We start from the raw sequence: 709 nt of genomic DNA on the forward strand, positions 1-709 counted from the left end.
AAAAACGCATACGAAAATTTCGGACTCAGTGTGCAGAGACCTTTAAACTTGTATTTCTCTTTCAGATGTAGAAGTTGTTGATCAGTACGGGAATAAAACAGACTGTCTGAACGCTGAAATTGTGAAGACTATGAGTGTGTCTGCTGATGGTCTGGATAAATCAGCTCTGGCCATTGAATGGCAGGTACTGTATACACAACCGCAGACACAAACAGACGGGCAGTTTTTGATAGGGATGCGCTGATCCGATACTCATGTCGGTATCGGCTCCGATACTGCCATTCTTTGTGGGATCGGGTATCGGTCAGACAAGACTGATCCAAATCTGATATTCTGTTTACTTCTCTTCTAAACATTCATTCATGAATTTGCCCTACGCCACTGTCTTCACACACAGACGAAACTTCAATTCAATTCAAATTTATTTGTAAAGCGCTTTTCACAATTCACATTGTTTCAAAGCAGCTTTACAGAAAATGCATCACAAGTGAATGTGTCCAAGTAATGTTCATTGCTTTACTTGGAGCATAAAGGCAGATAGAAAAGAATTAGCATAGCTGCTGTTCATAATGTTTCAAGCTAAAAACTGTGACTTTTATCTGATCTAACTGGGAACAAGGGTGAGATTAAAATTCATTATGCAAATGCTTGGCTGAAGAGATGCGTCTTTAATCTAGATTTAAACAGAGCGAGTGTGTTTGAGCCCCGG

At 39.9% G+C, this 709-nt stretch overlaps 1 protein-coding gene across 1 annotated transcript in view; it reads left to right on the plus strand.

Moving 5' to 3' along the window:
• smchd1 (structural maintenance of chromosomes flexible hinge domain containing 1) overlaps positions 1 to 709 on the plus strand; it is a 54,131-nt gene that overhangs the window by 33,530 nt on the left and 19,892 nt on the right. The window contains exon 29 of the mRNA XM_016243958.1: positions 66 to 184. Coding sequence (XP_016099444.1) covers positions 66 to 184 — 119 coding nt within the window. The remainder of the gene's footprint in view (positions 1 to 65; positions 185 to 709) is intronic.

This window comes from Sinocyclocheilus grahami, unplaced genomic scaffold, assembly GCF_001515645.1.
Source record: "Sinocyclocheilus grahami isolate Dianchi unplaced genomic scaffold, SAMN03320097.WGS_v1.1 scaffold706.1, whole genome shotgun sequence".
Classification (NCBI taxonomy): Eukaryota; Metazoa; Chordata; class Actinopteri; order Cypriniformes; family Cyprinidae; genus Sinocyclocheilus; species Sinocyclocheilus grahami.